The sequence below is a fragment of the Alligator sinensis genome, unplaced genomic scaffold, assembly GCF_000455745.1.
Source record: "Alligator sinensis unplaced genomic scaffold, ASM45574v1 scaffold927_1, whole genome shotgun sequence".
NCBI lineage: Eukaryota > Metazoa > Chordata > Crocodylia > Alligatoridae > Alligator > Alligator sinensis.
The window spans coordinates 1,002,273-1,024,882 of record NW_005842155.1 but is presented as its reverse complement, the minus strand read 5'-3'; the positions used below and the strand labels follow the sequence as shown (position 1 = coordinate 1,024,882).

At 43.5% G+C, this 22,610-nt stretch overlaps 1 protein-coding gene across 6 annotated transcripts in view; it reads left to right on the top strand.

The window, feature by feature from the left end:
- The window catches only part of LOC102378532 (multidrug resistance-associated protein 1), an 87,103-nt gene that overhangs the window by 55,159 nt on the left and 9,334 nt on the right, over positions 1-22,610 (top strand). For 4 of the 6 annotated variants that reach the window (XM_025206424.1, XM_025206423.1, XM_025206421.1 and 1 more), the window contains 12 exons: positions 1,647-1,716; positions 4,950-5,076; positions 6,143-6,319; positions 7,505-7,672; positions 8,156-8,333; positions 10,876-10,920; positions 14,799-14,883; positions 15,977-16,115; positions 17,134-17,341; positions 18,308-18,618; positions 21,312-21,511; positions 22,121-22,241. In XM_025206424.1, the coding sequence (XP_025062209.1) occupies positions 1,647-1,716; positions 4,950-5,076; positions 6,143-6,319; positions 7,505-7,672; positions 8,156-8,333; positions 10,876-10,920; positions 14,799-14,883; positions 15,977-16,115; positions 17,134-17,341; positions 18,308-18,618; positions 21,312-21,511; positions 22,121-22,241 (1,829 nt within the window). The remainder of the gene's footprint in view (positions 1-1,646; positions 1,717-4,949; positions 5,077-6,142; positions 6,320-7,504; positions 7,673-8,155; positions 8,334-10,875; positions 10,921-14,798; positions 14,884-15,976; positions 16,116-17,133; positions 17,342-18,307; positions 18,619-21,311; positions 21,512-22,120; positions 22,242-22,610) is intronic. The other 2 variants (XM_025206426.1, XM_025206422.1) reach the window with 1 other exon arrangement.

Below are 22,610 nucleotides of genomic sequence, written 5' to 3'. Positions count from 1 at the left end.
TTCCCAGACAAATGATGGGAGCCACCAGACTAGCACCGGAAGAGCTGCACGCAGTGATGGGAGCTGCACCTCTGTTCCATGCCTGCCCTGGACCACCTGTCACCCCTGCAGGATCCCAGCCCCCGAGCAGCTCCCCGCCCAGCTGCGTACCCTGCCAGCACTGCTGGGGCTCGTCTCCATGGAAACCCGGGCCCTGCGCTGTCACAGCACTGCTGCTACTGGGGTCTCCATGGAAACCGGCCACAGGGACACAAGCAGGGGCTGCTGGGCAATGGAGTCTGGCCACTGGCCGGATCCACCATTTTCCCCACCCTGTCATAGATGATTCTGTTGGCAGTTTGGTATATGGAACGTCATTTGTGTACAGGACCTAGCACAACTATTAATGTTTAATAACATACCTGAGCATTTGTCTCGCCTGCAGTGGTTTGTGGAAACTTAATGCCCATGATGAGAAATTTGCTGCTCTTGTAGCTAGTTTTAATCACAGATGATTCCCTTACTTTTTTTTTTTTTTTTTTTTTTTAACTAGAAGATGATAAAATGTTTCCCTCTGTCATGCATTAAGAAAGGTTCTGCATTAGCTACATTCACTTGGTTTTCCTATAACAAATTTCTTGCCATGACCTTTTATTTCATGCCTTCTTCCATCCACGTGGCTTCCTCTTTTTGGCCGGTAATTATTGATAAGCTTATCAGTCAAATATGTTGCATAGGTTTTAGAGGAATTCTTTTACATGACTGGTGTTGAACATTAATCTAAACCAGGGCCCCCCATAGGCTAGGAAACTTGGTGGCAGGGGAGCAGTGGCCATTGATATGCCGTGCACCTGCCAAAGTTCCTAAGCCCTGCATGGTCGGGTCAGGACCGGGCCACGCTCTCTTCCCCCTGTACCACTGCGTTGGGGCTGGGCTTGCTCCCACCCCCCTCCATGTGACTGGATTAGGCTCTAGTGTGCCTGCGCTGTGCCTTGGATCAGGATTATCAACAAAAAGGTTTAGCACCATTGATGTAAACTAACAGTTAGTCAGGGCAACATGTCTTTATTTTACTGTACTGTGACCAGTGTATATGAAGGTATGTCTTTTTAAGTCTTGAAAATACATGTACAGTATGGCATTTGCGGGGAACAGCCCCCATTTTCAACTTGTGATCAGAATTGCTTTCTTCACAAGTTAAATTCTTTTTTCTAAATGTCAGTTTTGTTGTTAACTTTATAATGTGAAATTTTCAACCGAGTGCTTCCTTTGAATCTCAAGTTGGAATTAAATCCAACTTTGTCTGCTGGGTTTAATTTGGGCCGTGCTGTGTTTAAAAACAGTAAAAAGTAGTAGTTAGACAAGCAAGCATATTAGTAACCTATATAGATAGTGAATCCTGTCAGTTGCATACGAAGGTAATATTTTCTCTTGTTATGCTTGTGCTTTGTGGTAATCGGAGAACCTTGGTCAAAGCAGAACAAGAATGTGTCAAGCAGTAGGCTGCTGGAGTTCAGCTACTAAAATTAGCCTTGTACCTGCACCTCTGTGTATGCTGTGATTTACTTTTCATGGCACAATCCAGTGTATATCATATAACTGGTTCGGGTGTCTTTGTTTGTTTTAATTGGCTGGCATCTAAACATGCCTTTTTCATTATTTACTAGCTGACGGAAGCATAATTGTAAAGAATGCATCATTTAGTTGGTCCAGAAATGATCCCCCATCGTTGAACAGGTAAGTCATGGACAATATTCGCTCTAAATTGGGGCGGGAAAAATATGGCCTGCCAGGCACTTTCATCTGGCCCACAGTGTCCACCAAGTAATTGTATCCCGCCCAGCCCTTCCACCCATGAGGGTGGGAACGAGGCACCCACTATACACACCCCTGCCAACATACACTATTGTGCCTCACTCCCACCCTCGTGGGCAGAAGGGCCTGGCTCTGCCAGCTAACAGCTTCCAGGTAGGGCTGCTACTATTACTCCCGCAGCCGCTGGGAGACCTGCTCAGCCTCCTCGACATCATCCTGCTTGCCCACACCCCCATCCTCACCCCACAAACGCCCCCCCCCACACACACACAGACTCTCTCAACATGCCCTATCACTCCTCACACACAGCCTCACCCCTCCCCAACATAATGAACAAGACTAAGACTTTATTTTTGAGTTATTATGCGATCACCTCCATATACACTATGCCAGTGGTTCCCAACCTCAGGGCACAACCCAAATTAGGGATGCAGGGCATCCTCAGTAGGGTCATGAAGGGCCCACACACGCACTCATGCGCGCGGCCCAGGAGCAGTGGGTGGGTGGGTGGGGCAGGGCCACCACGCACAAAGAGGGCAATGGCAGCTCCCCTGTCCCTGGGCTGCTGTCACACTACTCCCAGCAGGCCCTGTGCGTGGTGTCAGGAGGTCCTGTTGGTGGCCAACTTAAGGTTGCAGCAAAAAAAGGTTGGGAACCACTGTACTATACAAACACAAACCATGACACATTCATAGATTCATTGACTGTTAGGGGCTGGAAGGGCCCCAGCGGGGTGACTGTCCAAAATATGTTTTTGTAATAAAATTAAAATATGTTATAGTAGGTCTTTGACTTTCAGTGTAAGACTTTTTTTTCTGGTTCTAAATTGCTCCCCACACCCCGTAGGAGTATTTCCAGGGGGCAAGGGGAGGGACTTGTGGTAGTAAAGATCGGGGGTTAGGGGCGGTTTTTCTGGTCCCAAGATGGTGACCAGGGGGCGGGACAGCTGTCACGGGGTGGTAGCTCAGATTCGTCTTGTACTCCATAGATGAGATGCTCAGTGGAAATAGAAGCCTTTGCAAAGAGCATGGTGTTTGGCATTGGGGAAGCAAGGGGTTAAATGAGGAGAAGGGAACTTTGCATTCCTTCAATGGTGTCTCTCTTCACACACATTGGTTGGCAAGGAAAACCACAAAGTTCTTTAGTGGGGGAGGAAGACAAAAGCAAAGCCAGGAGAGAACCAGGCACAAAGCCTAGTGAGTAGGCAAGAGCGTAGGAAGAGAGCACAAACGATGGAGCAGGGCAGAGTTGTTGTGGGGCTGAAGATGATGAGGAATCAATGGAAGGTGTGATTTGATTAATAGGGCGTTGTCTCTTATGACTTCTTCCATGAGGCCCGTCTTGTCTGGATCCACCTTTCCCACCCTGAATACTATGCTTATGTTTTATTATCCAAGTTACAGCCTCCACCTTGATTCAGTTACTTCTTTTTAATCCCAGTACTAGGTTTGTGTGGGAAAGGAACCTTTTGCAAACTTCCAAATTCACATGCTGTTAATAAACAAGCAACTGCATGATACTGCTGGAAGGCTTTGTCTCTACTCAACCAGCATGGGTTCATTGGGGCAGGTCCTGTTAGACCAACCTGATTGCCTTCTACGATCAGATCACAAAATCCTTGGACGCAGGTGTCGTGGTGGATGTAGTCTTTCTGGACTTCAGGAAGGCCTTTGACACTGTCTCCGACTCCATTCTCATTTAAAAAGCTAGGCGACTGTGGCATTGATGCCTAGACAGTCAGATGGATCACAGATTGGCTGAGGGGCCGCACCCAGAGAGTGGTGGTGGACGGGTCATATTTGACCTGGAGGGTTGTGGGCAGTGGAGTCCCCCAGGGCTCGGTCCTCGGGCTTGTACTGTTCAATTTCTTTATTAGCAAGTAGGACGAGGGGGTGAAAAACACCCTGTTCAAATCCACTGACGACACCAAAATTTGGGGCAAGGTGGGCAAGCTAGAAGGGAGGGGCAGGATACAACTGGTCCTGAACAGGTTACAGGGGTGGGTGAATGAGAATAGGATGGGATTCAATACTGACAAGTGCAGGGTGCTGCACTTGGGCAGTAAGAACCACCAGCATACCTATAGGCTGGGAAACTCCCTTCTCAAAAACACGGTGGCAGAAAGAGATCTTGGAGTCATTATCGATTCCAAAATGAACATGGGCTGACAATGTGAGGACGCGGTCAGTAAAGCTAACAGCACCTTGTCGTGCATCCACAGATGCACCATGAAGCAGGTCCAAGGAAGTGATTCTCCCCCTCTATGCAACATTGGTCAGGCTGTAGTTGGAGTACTGCATCCAGTTCTGGGTGCCGCACTTTAGGAGAGATCGGGCCAGAGGAGGGCCACTCGCATGATCCAGGGACAGCAGGGCAGGCCCTACGAGGAGAGGCTATGGGACCTGAACCTGTTCAGCCTTCACAAGAGAAGGCTGAGGGAGGACCTGGTGACAGTCTATAAATTTACCAGGGGGGACCAGTGGTTAATGGGAGATACCCTGTTCCCCCGAGCACCTCCTGGAGTAGCAAGGAATAACGGTCCTAAGTTGTTTGAGAGTAGGCTCAGGCTGGACATTAGAAGGCACTACTTCGCAGTCGGGCGGCTAGGATCTGGAACCAGCTTCCAAGGGAAGTGGTGCTGGCTCCTACCCTGGGGGTCTTTAAGAGGAGGCTTGATAATTATCTAGCTGGGGTCGTATGAGCCCAGTATTCTCTCCTGCCCAGGGCAGGGGTTCGGATCTGATGATCGACCAACCCTACATCTATGGAAGGAACATTCCTTCCAACCCTACATCTATGAATCTACTTCTCCCTGCCCCCTCTCAATGTTCTATGCTTCTTTGTTAAACTTAAATGATTTAAATGCTCTGGGACAAGGGTGCAGTCTGTAAAATGTACACACCTGTTAATGAGGGAAAGCTGTTGAGGATATGAGGAAAGGTAGAGACTGCTGATGGGTGGAACTCTATTTTTGAGGACTAGTTATATGCCGAGATGTTCCTTTCTATGACAGTGAAGCAAAGCACTTTCTGCATATTGAAGTTTGCACTTCCAGATTAACAACTAGACTACAGCAAGTAACAATAATATTAGTGTAAGCATCCATTATAACTAGTGATAGTCTAACTTGCCCAACTATGTGCCATCTATTTCAGCATTGATTTCACCGTACCCGAAGGCTCCCTGATTGCTGTTGTTGGCCAGGTTGGCTGTGGAAAATCTTCTTTGCTATCTGCACTGCTAGGAGAGATGGAAAAAATAGAAGGTTACGTGGCTGTCAAGGTATGCCATATCTGGATAATGGTTCATCTGTATGTGGCTGGTACTTAAAGAAATGCAGCATCTTCAGTAGTACAAAGAGAAGAAACAACCTCTCAAATGGAAAAAAAAATCGTGGCAAAGGTTATAATTTTAGAAAGCAACTTCTGGAATAAAAGGTGGCTTTTCACTGCTGCATGGATGTTTGAAGAGATACCTGAAAGTGTGTGTAGCCTTTAAGATTGACTTGGACTTCTATAACAGGAAGCTAATTTGGGAGCTTTTCTCCAATTTAAGTCCCTTTTACAATGATTTTCCCCCCCACCTCTTAGTTATAAACTTAATATTAACTAATCAAAACAATCCAGCTTTTTCTGTTAATGATATATGAATGAAAAATTACTTCCCTTCTAAATGAATAGGGTTTCTGTAATGATTATTTACCAACTCGTGTTCATTCAGTATTTTGAAAAAGATCCTAATTATAACAAGAGTCAAATTACTAGTGTGCAAGAAACTGCTTTTTACTGTGTTTCTGTTTGAACATTTTGCTAGTCTTATTTTTCCTTGAAATGTGATGAGAACTCTTTTCCGCTTAATATTTTATAGAGACCTTTCAGCAGAGACAGATGCATTTCTGTATTCTTGCAGTCAAGATTAGATTAACGTGGTATGCAAAACATAAATCATAAAATTTTATGCTATGTAAAAAACAGCAGAGCTGGAATGTTTGTTGGCACTCAGTCATACAGAGCATGTATGTTTTGCATGCGCACTTCAATAAGGTGTATATTTTAAAATCCCGCCCCCCGAATGTGCTGGTAACATTCTTGACTTTTATCTTATCAGCCAAAAAAGGCTCCAAAGTCGAGCCTTTTTAGCTGTGATTTATGGGAAGCATCTTTGATCAGGAAAGCAGTTAATTTGCACAAATTCTCAGGTTGTTTTTCCCAAATCTGTACAATGGACATAATGCCTGTCACAAAGGTGTTGAGTATGGACTTACTGCATGGTGCTTTGAGTATGAGCATGAGATGGTGTTTATTTAAATTTTGAAGTAGTGGATAGCTGATTTCTGCTTTTCTTACAGGGCTCCATAGCCTATGTTCCTCAACAAGCCTGGATACAGAATGCAACTCTGAAGGGCAACATTATCTTCGGCAGGGAGACGAAGGAAAGCCACTATAAACGTGTGGTTGAGGCTTGTGCACTTCTCCCTGACATAGAGATCCTTCCTACAGGAGACGGAACAGAAATAGGAGAAAAGGTATTCAGGTGCCCCATTGTATTCCAGGAGATGCAGTCACTATAGTTAAGGTTGCATAATTCCATTTTGACCTCATTTACTGTGGTGCAGTATTTAGGATTTTGCGGGGGAGGAAATCTTCTAGGCAAGGTTTCTACCTCAAAGTGAACTTTGGCAACTTTGAGCAAAACCAGTTGTACTTGTAGAGCAGCAGGAGAGGGAACAGCTATCATTGTGATGTGCCTGTTGCACAGTTCAATTCAAACTGGATTTGATTTTTGGAGCACCGATTCTTGGCTGCACTTGCAAGTTGATTGATGCACCAACACTGTTTTTCATCAGGATTGAGGGTGTGACCAGTTTGTCAGGTCTGATAAATTATGGATTTGCGAAGGCAGTCAACTTAGCATTGTGTTAGGCGGACAACTTCTAGCACCTGCTTCACTAATCCGCAGAACCCTCCAAAATCCCCACTTAGGTTCCCATCCAAATCCAATCCTCCCTCATTTAAAGGACTGGCAATGACAACTCTGTGAAAGCAAGTGGTTTAGCAATGGCAAGAAAATGGTAGTTAGCAGTGTTAGTCTGAAGTCAAGTAGAAGGCAGGGTAGATATGCACCTTAGAGTAACCAAATATGTCTTTGTGTGTGTCTACATAAGCACAAGTTTTAGTGAGTTGAAGCTCACATCATAGGATGCTGTGAAGTGAGTTAGTCATCTACCATACCTACATCTTAAAAGCAGTCAAGGAATGGCATCTGCAGGCTTTGAGATGCTCAGCAGAGGTGCGCGCAGTAGTTGCACCCTACCAATGCTGGCACCTGGGAAAACAGCATGAGGTTCACATTTCTGGTGTATTCTAGATGATGTAGTTCCAGTTTACAGCATGTATATAAGCTCTTGCTAATTTTGCAAGCCAACAGGACAAGACTTCCAGACCACAGGGAAGGAGGGGGTTTTCACTGGAGTTCTGTACTTGGTATAACTCCTTTGCATAGCTTAACTGCAAAACCAGGCTGATTAACATCTGTGATTCGAAAAATAAGAATTTCAGTGTTCCACTTTTAATTTGTAATTTGCATGCAATGGCTCCTGTAGAATTTTAGTTTTTTCTCTTTTCACAAACTGTAACAGTTGAAATGTACTTCAAGTTGATATTTAACTGTAAAACTCTAGTGCTGAATTTTTCTCTTCACTCCACTCCAGGGGGTGAATCTATCTGGAGGACAGAAGCAGAGAGTCAGCCTCGCTCGGGCTGTTTACTGTAATGCAGATGTATATTTATTTGATGATCCTTTGTCTGCTGTTGATGCCCATGTTGGAAAACACATTTTTGAAAAAGTTATTGGACCAAAGGGAATCCTGAAAAACAAAGTATGTACTGATGACATTTGTCTGTGAAATGATGCTGCCTGTGATCTGAGCTTGGTTCCAAGAACTAGAAACACTTCTGGGCTCTGAATGCAATTTATTTCTTGGCCCTGGTCCAATTTGCACATTTGTGGAAACTCTGGACTTAAAGTACTTTCATTTTACGAACAGATAACATTATCTTGCAGTGGACTTGTGAGGACTTGATATTTATAAAGTTCTTTAAGGTCCTCTGATGAAAGATAACTTTGCACAGAAACCATTTTATGTTTTAATGCTTCAAGAGCCATAGATTGTTCATCAAATGGATACAATGAACAATTAAAGGGTGAGAACACTTGTCTAAAAAACAAACAAACCATATGATGTGTGTTCATTATGCACACACAATTGAAATCTGATTCATGCCAATGAGAACAAGTATTTATTTATTTGTTGTTTAGAGATGTTTATACTTGAAAATATTTTTTTCTCTTTTACATTTAGACTCGGGTATTAGTAACCCATGGGGTCAATTATCTGCCCCAGATGGATACAATTATAGTGATGGTTGATGGTGAAATATCTGAAATGGGCTCTTACCAGGAGCTGCTGAAGCAGGATGGGGCCTTTGCGGAGTTCCTTCGCACATATGCTAATGCCGAACAGAATGTGGAGAATGCAGGTAAGCTTAGCAAGCAACTCTGAGCTAATTTCATAAATTGCAGGGTTAGTGTTAACATTGTTCCCTTGGCACCTTTTCTTCCCTGTTATAGGCCAGTGGGCTCCTTCAGTACTGATGAAACCAGATTGGCTGGCAGAACTCAACCAGGAATGCAGGAAAATTAAACACAGGCTTTACCTAATAATTCAGCATAACAATAAATTCTTTTGTCCTGTAGAATAATCCTCTTCTGGAAGCCTTTTCTTTTCTTTTTTTTTTTTTTTTTTTTTTTTTTTTTTAAGATCCTTTAACATAGCGCTTGAAGTCAGGCAGGCTCAGCATGTGTTTATAGGCTTTCTTTCATCTCTGATTTCTTGGAATTTGATTTCCCATTTGAGGGTTGGGTGAGTCTATCAGAAAAATGGTGTCTTAAATCTGAGGGCAAAAAGGGTCTTGGTTTTTCTTCCAGTCCTTTTTCTTTTAGCATAGCTTCAGAGCTGCCTCTGGCCTTAGGGAACTTGGAGGTTCTTCTGGCACCTTTCACGCAGACAAGGTGCAATACTACATCATGAAATAACAACTTATGCTGAATCTGTTTTCTTAAATGGTCTGCTCAAATCACTTTCTGGCACTTTTCCCTGCACTAATGCTCAAGTATGAGACATGTTTTGTTGGATTAGCTGGTGCTAAGTTGCCAGTTTATTCTATCTATTTGTGCTTGAGGGGTTTTGTTTGGTTTTTTTGTTTTGTGTGTGTGTTTTTTTTGTTTGTTTTTTGTTTTTGTTTTGTTTTTTTTTACTTGTCTGCAGGTTTTGTTGGGCAAGGAATAGACTGCTGCTGACTAACATTTATTGATGAGAGGATTACAGGGCTGAACTCCCCAGCCTGCCAGTTGTTTCATCCCAAGTGCAGGACCTTGCACTTGTCTTTATTAAATTATATTCAGTATAACTTTGGATCATTTCTGCAGTTCATCAAAATCTTTCTGAATTCTGTTCCTACCCCCCTGAGTGTCTGCAGCTCCACTCAGCTTGGTGTCTTTGTTAAGTGTGCATTTAATCCCATCTTCAAAATCATTAATGATGATGCTAAACTGTACTGGACCCAGGACAGATCCCTGGGACACCCCATTTGATACCTCTTTCTAGTTAGACATTGATCCATTGGTAATTGCTTTTTGAGCATGATGGTTCAGCCATTTAACAGTATTTTCATTTAGACTCTATTTCATTTGCTGACTAATGAAAATGTCAGGCCAAGAGTCTTGCTGAAATCGAGTAATATCACATCCACCATTCTTCCCTTCTCTTGCTCCTCCCCCCCCACCAATATCCACAGTGCCCATCACCCTGTCATAGAAGGCAGTTGGGTTGGTCGGAGGTACAGCCATTGTATTGGCAGATTCCAATAGGAAGCTTGCATTTTCATAAAGTTTTTTGATTTTTGGATCATATTAAAAAAAAATCAGTCAGGCTACTTGCCTTGACAAAGCCAGTATCTTCAAGGTTTTTCCTTGTGTATTCCTCTGTGTTGAGCTGATACTTCCCTGATGTAATAACAGTATTAGTAAAGAGAGAATGCTAACTAGTCATGCTATTGGTGGGCTATGAAAAATACAAGTCTGGTGCGGTAAGGTAATCCCTTTTTGGACTAGTGTGTATAGTTTGGTGAGATGGAAGATAAGCTTTTGGTCTTATCTACCATTACAAATCTTGCTTCTGACACTGATGTCATTAGAAATGCTGGATGGAGCTTAAGAAGACTGTGGTGTTCCTTGCCTCCTAGTGGGTCAGACTGGGTTGTTTTTAAGGGAACAAGGAGTGCCGGTTGACATTTTTAGGACTAAACTACTGGTAATTCAGCCGGTCTGAGGTAAGTAGTCATCTGGCTTGTGTCTAGAATCCATCTTTTGTCTTTTTATCCAGCAAGTTGGAAATTTGCTTCCCTCCCCACACCCCAAAGGCACAGAAGCAGATGTTACAGAGATAACATTTATGGGGTGTGAAGGTACATGACACCTTCCAGACCTTTCATGGTAGTATGTTGTAGACAGAGTAAATTAGGTTTGACCCATCTAGAGAGGACCCTAGAACCATCTGATAAAGATGACGTTGGCAACAGCTGCCAATAGTAGGACTCACTTAGGAGAGGCTAGCCCTGCACAACTGTTTTAACCTGAAGGTATCTTTCTGAATTTCTCATAAAAAGATGTGTATAGCTCTAAGCTTACTAGTATTTTCAGAAAGCTTTCTTAATAAGTCTTCCTAGCAAGTTACCAGTTATGAAATAACTACTTACAACTCTGCTACTCTTAATACCTGGCTAAAAGGCAAAGGGAGAAGATGTGCCATTCCCTCTTTTATTTGAGCTTAGTTTTTGTTTCCAAATTTACCACCTTTTCTTTGCAACCCTGAGCATGTGGATATGTAGGCAAGAGAAGAGAATTAAGGTTCATGTTGCTTGTTTAGAAGCTTTTTGTACATGCAGATAATGGGAAATAGTTGACTGGAATAGAAAAGGCATGAAATGTTCTTGGAAAAAAGTTCATGATGTATATTTTTAGATTCAGAGAATTCATTAGAGTGGACCATTCATCCCCTGGTCACAGGTAACTTTTTTTTTAAAGCACTCTGTCTTGGGTTAGGGCAATAGACATTGCTGTTTGCTTGTTTTCTGGGTTGCATTGTTGTCAGCAGTAGCATTTTACTGCACAAAAGTGTTTGTAAGCTGCTTGCTTCATAACAGAAAGGGATTGCATGCTCATGAGTTTGCATTAAAATTGTCATTTCAGCAGTTGGCTCTGATTAGTCTGTTTCACAGTGAAAAAGATGAGTCTGTTTTTAAGCTTGCCTAAAGTAGATTGTGTGTGTGTGTGTGTGTGTGCATGCATGCACATGTTGTACCTGATTTTGAGGGGAAAATACTCTTTTTTTTTTTTTTTGTTGATGGTGATTTTAACTTTTTGATAGGTTACAAAAACAAATAGTCAATAGCGAAGATCTTAGTGACCATCTCATTGACAAGTTATAAGTGGTCTATCTTTAGCATGAACAAGAAACATGAAATCTTTTGGAAAAGTAAACATTTAGGGCATGATCTTGAAAATGCTTGGAAGTGTATAATTGCACAGAACTAAATGAGGCAGCTCAGATGAATGACTTTTTGCAGCTTCCATACCTTCGTGATTCCACTATTTTCTTTGTCTAGTGCCTATTTTGCATGATGACTCTGAGGAATTCCAGCCAATAATGCCAGTGGTGACTAAGACATGAAATATGGGCAGTTGTTGGAATTTGTTCATTCCCTAATGGATTGTGCCAGCATTTTTATGATGCTGCTGGGAACTTTCTTTTTCTCAAGTACTGACTACAGTGCATATACCACAGAACTTTGTAAGCCAAGGATGAATCAAACTTTGAAGAACCATTTGGGAATTTGGGGTTTTTTAAGGTAGAATTAGGGGTTACATTGAATTCAGGGATCCCAAATGAAAGGCAATTTAAATGCTTAAAGACATGCTTGCTTATGGAAAGCTGTCAAGTTAAAGTTTGCCCCCTCTTAGGCTAGGATTAGACATTGCAGTTGTCCTGGGACAAGTTGTGCCTGTGTTTGTAACAGAACAGAAGAGAGCCGGGATTGGCATGTATACATCACCTTTCCAATCAGGGTGTAGTGAGCAGCTGAGTACACTGCTACTTTTTTGCCACTGATTCAATGATGCAGTCCTTGGGCAACCATTCAGATGTATGTTGCAATGTCCCAGAACAAACTGTCTGTACTTATCCCTGAACCTTCTTCGGGTTTGTCCCTAGACAAGACATGGATGTCTGAATGATCACACTTTGTCTTAGGATAAAATGGTTTCTTCTGGGACAAATGTTATGTTTATTTGAAGCCTTAGTTTTAGATGATTAAACTAAGAATTTTACGACTGGGGCTTTACACAGGTAGGCTGCCTTGTTTGGTTTTCACTCTGCGGAAGCCACACTGACACACCTGCACTGGTAGGGTACATTGGTGTTTACCTTTTAAAATACAGTAACAAATGTATTTGGATTCAAAGTAGCTGTGCTGTAGCCCTGATGGTCATGATGTGACCAATGTGCAAGAAGCAAGATTTATTCCATAATTGTTTCTACAGTATATGGTATTTAGTTTAAGTTCGGTCTTACTTTCCCAGACCCGAGAGAGGGCTTTGGAGCCTGAAAGCTTGTCTAACATCTTTCTTTCACAGCTATGTAGTTGGTCCAATAATATGTTACCAAATAAATCTTGCTTCTCTTTAAATTCAAACCCTGAAAGAACTTTTTCACAATAACAATGCTTGCTTTTCTAATTGACATAAACTACTTATGGCTCTGGTTAGCCCAAAAAACTTGTGTGCAAAATTCCTTTTGTGTTTCTCTGGACAACCCTGCACATGTAGAAACATTATCAGTCTGTCCTAAAAGAAGACATTTCTTTGTCCCTTAAAGCTATGTGAAGTGCGTGGGGGAAGTGGTGAAATATAAACTTAGTAGGGTCCAATAGCCATTGGTGGAAGTTTTGAATGTAATGCATGTGGTTTATCTTTACTGTGTTGCTGGCAATATCACCTTCAAATACATGTTTTTAATTGTTTGTTTGTTGGTTTGCTTGGAGTGATCTTGCCTGCTTGTATTCATCAACTCTTCCTAATATTTTTAGGATTAATATAGGTAATAACTATAGTGATGTGTAACAGCTTCAGTTTTTTTGATGGATGTTAAAGCTATAGAAAGGCTTTTCTAGATACTGTACTTGGATTAGCATTCTCTCTCTCTCTCCCTTTTTTTGCTTTTTGAAGTTAAAGCCAGCATTCTCAAAATTACTCTGAAAATGCTTTTTACCAATACACTCTCCCCCGCCTCTCCTTTGTCCCCCAGAATAGCTTTTTCTAAGTTTCTGGGTTATTGTAAAATGAGCATAAAGGCTTAATGAATAGCCAGGCCAGATGAGTTTTTGAAAAGCAGAAAATGCTTGGAGTGTGTGGTGGTCTAGATTGGCCAAAGCATGGACTGTATACTGATGCTGATGTGTGCTTTAATGTCCTATTTCTCCTTATAACTGCGTCCTCCGATTACTATGTTACAGTAGGTCTACATTTTGATTGGAAAGCCACTCTTGCTTTCTATTTGTGGTTTGTTCAGTGTACCTTTTAGATTCAAAGTAATGCTAAGAAAGTATGCTCGCTAATCTCTGTGTTACCAGGTAAATACTATAGTGTATTTGAGTGTGTCAGTGGCCATGAAATATTTAACATTTGTTTCTGCTGGTGGGCATTTCTCAACTATCTGTCTGGGGGAGAGAGCATACAGATATTTAGCTGCAGCCACCTGGTCTCCCCACCTTCCCCAGACTGGGTGATCCTGATCTGGGGAAGGCCTGGGGAGCAGCGTCTGCTCCACTTCTGGTTGCCAGGGGGAGTAGGGCATCAGGGAAGAACCCCCCACACCTTCCCCAGATTGGGGTCTGGGGAACAGATAGAGAGCAGCCTCCTCCATGCTGCTCCTGGTCTCTGGGAACAGAACAGAAGGAATACAGCCCCTAGCCCCTTTGCCAAGCCAGGCAGTGCCCAGCTGGGGGAAGAGGCAGAGTAGGAGCAGTTGCTGTCTTCCCCAGAATAGCTGCTACTTCTCCCTGCCTTTTCCCCAAACTGGCTACTTCCTGGCTTGGGGAAGGGGCTGAGGGCTTTGCCTTGCTACATCCTTCCCCTCCTGAACCCAAAGGGGAGGGGAAAAGCAGGGCAAAGGCCACATCCCTCCTCTCCTGTTCTTCAAACCAAGGATCCCAGTCTGGGGGTTGGTGGGGAGCAGCAAGTAGCTGCTCTTCCACTGTACTCCTGGTCTCAGGGAGCAGTGGGGACCTCCCAGCCTGCTTCTCATTCTGAGGTCTCCAGTGTGAGAAGGGGGCAGGGGGCTTGCAGCACTTTTGCCTTCACTCAGCTCCTGGGCACCTGGTCAGCCCCCTACCTGCTGTTCACACTGGAGTCCTCCAAGTGTGAGGAGCTAACAGAGGGTAGCTGATAGCTGATTCTCCTGTCCCCTCCCACTTCAGCGGAGGGGCAGGAGCAGCTGCCCCCCACACCTCTTCCAGACCAATGTGACTGACCTGAGGCAGGCAGGGAACCTTTTTCCCCTGCTTCTTGGAAAGAGTTAAGCCTGGAAAAAAAAGTGTACAGATGTTCATTCTCCCTAAAGAAATTCTCTTGGGACTAACTTCTCCCTGATAGGGGTCGGCTTATTTTTCTCCTGCCATTCTTTGTTTGGGAGAAAAGAGCACAAGTGAATGTCTATATCCTTTTGGTTTCTACTGGGAGAATAGTGATTCTCCCAGTAGAAACTAAATGTCTATATCTGCCCAGTGTGTTCTCTCTTTTTGGATGTACTATTGGCGCACAGATATGAGTGTCGAATTTAGACCTCTGCTGTCATTTTTGCCAACTTTGTTTTTTAACTTTTCTTACAGATGCAAGTAGTCCAACTGTGAAGGAAGGAAAGCGAATGGAAAATGGAGTTCTTGTAAATGAAGCCTCAGGAAAACAGATCAATAGGTTTGTAGATTTTTGGCAGATGGGGAGTAGGAGGCTCCATCCTGTCCATACAGCATAGGATTTTCAGAATATAAAAAGTTTAAATTTTCTTTTATACCTGTGTTTTGGTGAGGAGAGTGGCGCCTGTGGGAGGGAGAAATACATAGTGCATATTTTCAATGATAGAATTTTCTAGTGGGACATTTTTCTGTTTAATTCCACGTGCAGAGGTAAGAATATGGATCATCCAAGTCTTTTTTTTTTTTTTTTTTTTTTTTTCTAGTTGATGTGCATCTAACAGTTTGTATTCCAATCCCAGAGAATGCAATCTTGCTGCTCTTACTGACAACGAGGCTTTTTTTGTGGAAAAGGCCCTTTTTAAAATTTCATTTGAATCAAACAAAGACTTGGAAAAATAGCATCTCTCACATTCATGCCTCCAAAGAGAGCATTTAGGACTGCTTACACCATGTAGTGTCCATTGTGTTTAAACAAGTTCATGCCATGAACGTTTTATAGCCTTTTTGTAAATCTCACCTTACTGTGCTACAGGCTTCTCCATTTTGTGGGCTGCATACAATGCGAGAGGCTTCTTACCAGGGTACCTATTAGTTGATCATTATAAAGGATGGACATTATCAAGATGACTGGTTGTTAATGTAAATTCTAAGGTGTGTTCAAGAATGTGGAAGAGGTGGGGTGTTAACTTTCCACTTGCAGTGACTGAGATGACTTCTTTCTGAATCCCAGAATCTGCAAAATATAATGGCAGGATCCAGAAAGGTTGATGTTCGTTGTTCTTCATTAAGTTTGATGGAGCGAACAAAACTCCTTTCTGGTGTGTTAATCTGTTCTCTTGTGCCAGTTCTGTAGAAACGCTTATTTTCTACTACAAAAGAGTTGTGCCTAGGGACAGACTCTGAAGCATGGAGGTTGGGGCCACAATGCTGAGCATTTGCGTATACTCACTTGATAAGGGAATGTCTGCCTGATTTACCCTAAAGCAGAATATGCTGGTATCTAGACTTGTAGGTCCAGCCCATTGGAATCTAGTTGCCTGTGAAGCAACTGGTCCCTTTGTATCATTAAACAAAACTATTTGTTTTTCAAACAGACAACTCAGTAACTCATCTACATACAGTGGAGAAACAGGGAAATCTTTGCAGCAGAATAGTACAACAGAGCTCCAGAAGGCAGCAGAAGACAAAAACACTTGGAAACTAACTGAGGCTGACGCAGCAAAAACTGGAAGGGTGAGAATGAACCTCTTCCTCTTTTTGTACCCTGCCCACAAATGTAACTGATCAAAAATCCCTGCAACTTGGCTAAAATGGCAATGAAGTGAAAGGAGGAGGAGCATGCAACAGATGTGAAGGAGGGACTAGGCATGGTTTAGGAGGTTGTTTATAACTGTTTCAGTGCGCCCTGCATTCAGCTGAACTTCAGAGTTGTTTGTAGGCTGGCAAAGTGTCAAATGAAATCAGTTTCATGCACATTTATGTGATTTTTCTTTCTTTTTTTTTTTTAAACTCTTCAGTGATGGTTCCAAAGTTGACATGAAAGTTTGAGCTGCTAATTTTAACTTGTAAAGAAGCTGCAAGGTTGCAACACATTTAGTGACCCAGTCATCTATTTAGAGAGGCTGACATTGAAACAGTTGGATTAAAACCAAGTTTCCATGAAAAATGCAGGTCCTGAAGCCTACTACAACTTTTCTTTTTTCTCATGAGAGATTTGAATGCATCTTCAGAGACGATGGCAGTTCTGATGCAGCATAAATGCCAGCTACTCCACTTCATCTTTAAGTTATCAAATACATTTAGAGGGAGCCCTGTTCTTATGCACTGGTTATTAGTTTTGGCTCCCCGATTTCCTTTTGTCACAGTATTCCTACTCCACGTGAACTATATCCTGTTATTAAGGGTGGGATAATCTTATGGTTAAGGCACAGGAGCAGATGTTGGAACTGCTGAGTTCTATCCTTGGCTCTGCATAGGTCTCCAGTGTCACCTTGGCAAGTTGTTTTCTCTCTCTTCACTCTTACCACCTGTAAGAGGGGCAGTGTTTAATTGTTGCAGAGCATTTGGTTCAGAGGTGGCACCAGTGGTGGTATGAGGCACTGTTTTTTCTGGATCGTGGCTATTAGGTATTTAAAAACAAAACAAAACTGGCATGCTGACTGATCCTGTGGGTAATTGCTAAATGTAAAGGAATCATCAGTACTTAAACTTTTAAGTGATCTTTTCCCCTCTTCCCTTCTTGTGTCTCTAGGTAAAGGCAGCAGTGTACTGGGAATACATGAAGGCAATTGGACTTTTAATCTCTTTCCTGAGCATCTTCCTTTTTATATGTAACCATATAGCCTCCCTGGCCTCCAACTACTGGCTAAGTTTATGGACTGATGATCCTGTTATCAATGGAACTCAGCAGCACACACACCTCAGGCTGGGAGTGTATGGGGCACTGGGAATTTCTCAAGGTTTGTGTGGACTTTTTATTTCAACTGATCAGTTCAGCATGAAAGCCAATGTTATCCCTGATGTTTCTAATAATCCCTGGTAATTTGGTATCCACAGCATTGTAACAAAGGCTTGCTGAAGACTTTTTTGCTGAAATTTGCATTGATTTTTATTTATTTATTTAATGAGACAGTTTCAATTGCAGTGCAACATTCAGCCAGTGAATTGGGCTCCTTCCTTCTAACAGCTAGAATAAAAATGAATATGTAATTTGTTTCAAATACCAGTAGTGTGATACATTTCTATCACCAGTGATGCTTTTTGCACCTACTTGAAGTGAATTATCTCTGTCCACGGTAACTCACGTGAATGTATTGCGGCAATTTCTTGTCAAGTGATTCCCGGCATCCCAACAAGATGGTCTTTCACAATCGTGCTGGCTGCTCTAGAGGAGAAGCCAAAGACTGACTGAGCCATGTGGACTGAAGTCTCCTCTTCCTGATGGAAGGGGTTCTTCTAGGTCAGGATTAAGATGCCTGCTCTGCATAGCATTGTGGAGAAGGCTCCTAGATGGTGCTGGGAGGTGTCTATTTTGAACAAAAACAGCACAACATTTTTAACTGAATTGCCATATTTGGTCCTTCAAAAAGAAAGAAATGAGGTCCATTTTTTGTTTTAAAGGGACCAGGGTTTACCCAGATTGTCTGCGAATACTCTATGAAGTTGCATATGAAAAGGCAAAAAAATTCTTTCAGTGTGCCCCTATATTTTTAGAGTTTTTTCTTTTTAGCACTTGGTCCAAATAATTAAGACCACAAACTCTTGCCTTTCAAAGGAAGAACCTAATTGAATTGCAGTAAACTAAACTGACTGACTCAGAATTGAGGTATTTTTATGTTAAGGAAAACATCATGAAAGATTTTTTTTTTTAAGGGGAGAGTTGATCAAATCTGCATCTCTTCTGCTTTTTTTTTCTTCTCCTCCAGGTATTGCTGTGTTTGGCTACTCAATGGCTGTGTCCATAGGGGGGATATTTGCTTCACGATACCTGCACCTTGGCCTACTTCACAATGTCCTTAGGTCTCCAATGAGTTTCTTTGAACGAACGCCTAGTGGGAATTTAGTGAACCGGTTTTCTAAGGAGATGGATACCATTGACTCTATGATACCTCAGATTATCAAAATGTTCATGGGCTCCCTGTTTAATGTCATTGGGGCCTGCATCATCATCCTGCTGGCCACACCATTAGCTGCTGTTGTAATTCCACCCCTGGGATTCATCTACTTCTTTGTGCAGGTGGGGAACATCTCTTGTTGAGCTTTTGAAGTATCTGCTACCTCTTGTCAGTTCTTCTGTCCTGATCCTGCACTTGAATGGATTTTAATAAGATAATGACCAGAGTCCATGTTTGACTGACTGTGTTCTTGGGTACTTCATGAAATGCACTGTGGATGGTCTGTCTAAGCTCACTGAATTGATAGTAGTTAGCATTCCCTACCAGACACCATTAAAACTGGGATGTCTTCTACTGTCCTGGATCATTCCATTAGAGCTGCTGTGTAGTAGATAATGGTAATATTTAATAGTGCTTTTTAAAAATCTTGTGGGAGTTTGTAAGGATTTGTAAGGAGTTTGTGGGATTTTCATAGAGAATTTTCTCATTGATCATTTGTTCCTATTGCTACTTGGAGAGAAACTCAAGTATGTATAACCCAAGTGGGGAGTGCCCTTTGAAGTGCACAGGCTTAAAGTGCATGCCTGGTCAGAAAGATAATTGTCTAAAAAAGAGAAAGTGGCTGTGCAGTCAAGCATTTACTCTTGCTGTGCTTCCTGTGTGTTATGAATTTACGTATGCTGGCTTTGCCCTTTTACTCCTGTGCCCTGTGGAGGCAATCCAGCTATGGGTGTAAGCTTATTCTTACACTGCTGTTAGTGGGTTGGTTTGCTTCATTCCAGCTGCAGAATATTTCATGCTTGTGATTTAGTGTGTGATCCAAAAATTCAGCTTGCCTTTGGGATCCTAGAGTTTTCAAACAAGCATATATAGGGAGACAAAAAAAATCTCTAACAAGCGATTTTAATCTTCAGTCTTCAAAGATGCCCTACATCAGGGCCAGGGCTAGATTAACCCTTTAATGGGCCCTGTGCAAACAAACCTGTGGACTCTGGGCCAGTTGAGACCCACCCCAGCACTACTGCCCATGGGGAATAGGGCTTGGAGTCACTTCTAGGAAGCAGCTGCTGTGGCAGCAAGACCAGCAGAGGGGAAGGGAAGAGGGCCATTCGCACTGCCACTGCAGAGGGAAAGACCAGCGCCGCCCTAGGCATGTGCCTTGTTTGCCTATGTGTTAATCCAGAGGTAGGCAACGTTTTTTGGCTGGAGTGCCGAAAAACACCACAACGCCTACCTCGGAAGATGCCGGAGTGCCGGCATGGCAGAAAAACAAAATGAGGGCAAGGGTTACATGGCAGGATGTCCTGCTTGTGCCCCTGCCCCACAGCCTGGGCTCTGTGGCTTCCAGCAGCTACCTCATCTCTGGGTAGCTGCTGGAGCCCGGGCTGCTCCCAGCAGGGCTTGCAGCATCCCAGCTGCCTGCTGGGAGCAGCCTGGGATCCCAGCTGGCAGCAGCTCCCCAGAGCCGTGGCCGGCTGCAGCCGGGAGGCTCCAACCAGCTGCGCCGGGCTCCAGCATCAGCTCCACACTGGCGCATGCAGGTGTGCCTTGGAGCGGGAGGTGGGGGAGGGGCCTGAGGCAGCGCAGCCCTGGTCTCTCCCCTGCTCCCGGCATTGAGGTGATGAGCCCAGTGCAGCTGTTCGCACTCTGCCCGCTGCTTGCTGGGATGCTGCAAGTCCTGCTAGGAGCAGCCCGGGCTCTGTCGCTGGCAGCAGCTACCCGGGGCCAGGGCTGGTCATGGCATGCCAAGCAAAATGGCCTCACGTGCCACGCTCAGCACGTGTGCCAGGGGTTGCCGACCCCTGTGTCAATCAACCCTGATCAGGGGTGGGCAAAATATGGTCCATGGGCTGGATCCGGCTTGCCAAGCCATTCTATCCAGCCTGCGGGGCTCCAGTAAAATTTAGACTATTACCTGATGAGGCTGCAGCTGCAACAAGCAGCTCAGGCTCTTGTTGTGACATGACCAACCCCAGCCTCAGCCTAGCTGTGGCTGTTTCCGAGCCCTCCCTCCATCCGAAAGTGGAAATTCAGGTAAGAATGGGCCACAGGGGAGTGGGGGTGGATCACTGGTGAACTCCGGCTCTGTACCTCCATGTGCTGCTCCTAGCTAGACTGCCAGGAGCACCACGTGGAGGCGTGGAGCTGGCCCAGCCTGGTGGCTCAGGACTTCCCCAGCTCCTGGCACTCCAGCGCACCACAAAGCACAACACAGACAGCCTGGCTGTGTGGGTCCTGGCCAGGCAGCTGGAACCGCTTTCTGCCGGGAAAGGCTGCACTGGTCCCCTGCTGCGCCATGAGAGTCCTGGCCTTGCAGCTGGGAAATGTATGCCACAGCCAAGATGGGATGAGCAGGCCTGGCTCTGCCACACCATGGCACACCTTCTCTCCTTCTCCTCCCCCCCCCCCCCTTACTTCTGGGGCAAGGGAAGGGACTTAGTGGCAAGGGTTAGGGGTGAGACTACCAGTCCCAAGATGGCAACCAGGGGGTGGGGCACTTGTCAATGGGCAGAGCTACCTTTGCAGTCCTTGACAGCTCACCAAAATTTGTTAAGCAGCCCTCCAGCCAAAATAATTGCCCACCCCTGCCCTATATTGTGTTTGAATGGTCCCTTCTGGCCTTGAAATCTGAATGTATGCATCCTCAAAGTAGTAAATTGGGTTTCCTAAAATAGGTCCTAATATATTGCTTTTATTTAGTGGAATAGTCTGGGGTTGAGCATGAGTTAGTTTTTTCTTTTATTTTTCTCTCTCTTTCTTTCATTCCCTTTACAATCCATCTCCAGATTGTACTTACTATTGATTTGATTTCCAGAGATTTTATGTGGCCACCTCTCGCCAGTTGAAACGTTTGGAATCTGTCAGTCGCTCTCCAGTCTATTCTCACTTCAATGAGACCCTTTTGGGGGTCAGTGTCATTCGAGCCTTTGAAGAACAGCAGCGTTTCATACGGCAGAATGACACGAAAGTGGACGAGAATCAGAAAGCTTACTTCCCCAGCATTGTCGCAAACAGGTAGAGGGGCCAAAATGTTGGGTTAGAATACTGTAACAAGATCCCAGTCCCACTGTCCTTGCTCCTTGCTTCTAGGAGTACAAAGTTGCTTCACAAAACCAGTGTTGGTTGATTTTGACAGGAAGCTTTGGTAGGAAAACTCCAAATATGGTTCTAAAACACTTTATATAATACTAGGATGCCAAATTTAATGCTGCATGTGTTATTTTTCATCCCATCTTTTAGAGTTTGGTTACTGTTCATATTTGACAGCCTTCCACTTAAAATAGGTAAGGCTGTATATGGGCAGTGAGGTCAGAGCTGGATTTTTTTTTTTCTTTTACTGGAAATTCATCCTTGAGTTCCTCAAAATACGGTTTACAAGTCTAGCTTAATTGTGGTTGTTCAATGAGCAGTCATTTTAGGGTTAAAATAGGCATGTATATGCTTAATGTCATCGGCATTTTATAATACGTTACAACTTTACCAATTCCCAGAAGATCATAAGGATGAACTGATATAAACACCTCAGTATCACTAGTTTTAAAAACAAGTTTCATGGAAAAATACAGGTTTACTTTGTGCGCCAGATCCACACGTTCTGGAAAACTAAATGTTTTCTTCTTGCAGATGGCTGGCTGTCCGGCTGGAGTGCGTGGGGAATTGTATTGTTCTCTTTGCGGCACTGTTTGCAGTGATTGCTCGCAAAAGCCCGGGACTAGTTGGTCTCTCTGTGTCCTATTCCCTGCAGGTGACTTATCTAAAATTCCTCTGAATGTTTAAGACTTCATCACTCTGTTTATTATTCTATTACTATATGACAGTATGCTTAGTACAGATTAGTTGCATGTAGTCTTCTATGGATTGAATCCCAAGGGACCTAATAGAAATAAAGAACACATTTCAGAAGGAAACTGGTGAGGAACGTGCAAAAGAGAAAATGCTACCATATGAGTCTTGAAAGAGCTTGGAGGTGTAGGTCTTGCTGGTGTGTGAGGGGCTATAAAGAAAAAAAGAAAAATTACATTTACATCAGTAATACAAAACTAATACTGTGACCTGCGTCTGGTGGAACAAATGAGACGCAGGTTTAGTGACTGCAGGAGTGGCCAAGGACTAC